Source organism: Hyalella azteca, unplaced genomic scaffold, assembly GCF_000764305.2.
Source record: "Hyalella azteca isolate HAZT.00-mixed unplaced genomic scaffold, Hazt_2.0.2 contig16847, whole genome shotgun sequence".
Lineage (NCBI taxonomy): Eukaryota > Metazoa > Arthropoda > Malacostraca > Amphipoda > Hyalellidae > Hyalella > Hyalella azteca.
The window spans coordinates 222,128-224,532 of NW_025946654.1; the positions used below are offsets into that span (position 1 = coordinate 222,128).

The 2,405-nt window shown below is 43.2% G+C and overlaps 1 protein-coding gene across 1 annotated transcript; it reads right to left on the reverse strand.

Moving 5' to 3' along the window:
* Nucleotides 1–680: 680 nt before the first annotated feature.
* Nucleotides 681–2,391, reverse strand: LOC108680462. The gene is made up of 3 exons (XM_018169282.2): nucleotides 2,284–2,391; nucleotides 1,544–1,669; nucleotides 681–829 (listed from the first exon to the last, which is right to left on the reverse strand). Exons 1-3 carry the CDS (start codon nucleotides 2,370–2,372, stop codon nucleotides 715–717), a joined length of 330 nt encoding a protein of 109 aa, XP_018024771.1. The 5' UTR covers nucleotides 2,373–2,391; the 3' UTR covers nucleotides 681–714.
* Nucleotides 2,392–2,405: the final 14 nt, after the last annotated feature.

The following is a 2,405-nucleotide window of genomic DNA, read 5'->3' on the forward strand; positions in this document are numbered from 1 at the left end:
GAAAATATTATGGAACAACACATCAATGTGTTGATTTAGAATGAATTTAGGAAAAACGAATGATAAGTTCTTCGGTTAGCTTCCTGTGGAATAAATTTTGACAATTAATTGGGGATAATTTGCTAAATGAATGTTTCAACCGGCACCAAAAGTGTATCCAAGTTCCATGTCTTAAAGCGGATTGTTGCCAGATATATCCTGTCCTCTTATTGAAATTGTGCCACTATGATTGAACCAGGAATAATCTCCCTATCAAAAGAAAGCCACCAGAATCTCCTAGCAGAAAGAAAAGGCAGCAGGTCACAGCCAGCTCGGTTACGGACAATTCGGGATGAAATAGGGGCGTTGTCTCGTAACAATCCATTTAAATTTTCGTGGACTCTAATGCCAACGGACAGAATTTAAGCGTTCTCTTTTTACACCAAAAAGCAAGATATCAGATGTCGGTAACATAAAGCTGCTGCAGCGAGCTTTCAGACAGCAGTAAGATACAGCTGATGTTCGACAGCAGTTATATCCAGCTGATGGAACATATTATCCGACAGCTGTAACACACAGCTAATGCAGCGAGCAGCCTAACTGCTACAATAAACTGTTCCCAATTCAACACTAAAATTGAGCAATTTGCAATACGAACAGTGCGGCAGGAATGAAACTCTATGGCAAATTCAATCATGTTTTCATTAACCAAATTAGGCCTGTGCTAAATACATATTATTGTCTTTGACTCTTCAGTAGTAGATGCAGCGCCTCCTGCAGTTGTGAATTTTGGGGCACCGCTGGCCCCGCGGGTGGCATGCGATCGGTGATGTGGAGGTAGACCACTTCCCTGTGGGGGTACGGCTGTGTTACTGCCAGCACAGCAGAGTTATTGAAGCCTTATCAACACGGAAGTGAATATTCTTAATGCCATGTATTGAATTCTGGATGAAATGAATTGAATTCTGGAACTACATGAAAAGATCCGGTCAAATGACACGATTTTCGATCTTCTGTGAACAAGGCACGAAAAGGAAAAAAAATCGGCGACAGGCCACATCAGGCCTACAATTCAGCGCCGACATCACTATGTTATGTTATGTAGCACATGCAGTTTGTAGTTGACATTTTGCGGCGGACAATGACAGCACCAGCACAATATCATTTACGTGTTTTTATGATTGACATGATAATGAAAATATCGAATGAAAATCAAGTAAGTATAATTCGATTTTGCTATAATACCATTACAACATTCGATATCATCATATTGATATATCAAATTATGATTGACATGCCACTGGTAATTTAATGATTGATAATTGCACTCAGTCATTTGGTTAATCGCCAATTGAATGGGCGTCCTACAGGAGCGTTCTATAGTTTGATCATTTTGCAGTGGCCATCAGTATTACATAGGCTCGTGGAGTGACCATTAGTAGGACATTTTTCTCCACAGCTGCTCGTGGAGAAATATTCGGCCTTCAACTAAGGAATTTTGTGAACACACGATAAAAAAATCCCATTGTAGTCGCTAAGTGTCCGCTGTCTCACTTTCACTCACTTAACAACTCCGGCGCGCGTGTCACCATCGTCGTCCGTTCTGACGCCGTTAACATACAACTCCTGCAGCAGCAGTCGCAGCTCCGGAGCACGCAGTCTGGTGCCGAGCAGCCCCAGCCCTCCAAACCTGCCCACCCAAACTGCAGTGTCATTCCAGCAGATCCTTCAATACACACCTCACGAGAGGGCTCCTGCGTGTTGACTATGATGCTCCTGCTTGATTAATATGACTACTTGTTGACTATGATGCTCCTACTTGATTATTATGACTACTATGCTCCTACTTGATTACTACTTAATTACTATGACTACTTGTTGACTATGATGCATTGCTCATCGGGTGACAAAGCCAAGTTCGTCCCCCAAACTCAATACAGACGTTATTGCGTCTGTTGATATAAACACGAACTAACGCTGGAAATGCCAACAAACCATCAACGCTGGAAATAGCAATAATAATCAACGCTGGAAATAGCAATAATAATCAACGCTGGAAATAACAATAATTCTCAACGCTAGAAATAACAATAACAATCAACTCAGCGTTGAAGGACGAACCATCAACGCTGGAAATAACAATAACAATCAACGCAGCGTTGAAGGACGAATCATCAACGCTGGAAATAACAATAACAATCAACGCAGCGTTGAAAGACGAACCATGAACGCTGGAAATAATGCACAAACATCAGGACAAAAGCAACACAAGTTGCTGCCTCCGAGGGCCACGGTGTGACGCACCTTTTGCCAGAGGGTGCGAGGGAGATGAAGGTCTGGGCTACGGCTGCCCAGGAGCCCTCGTCTGCCTCTTCCACGAACAGTCCTGGCATGGGGGAGAGGGGCAGCGGCCACGTGCTGTCTCT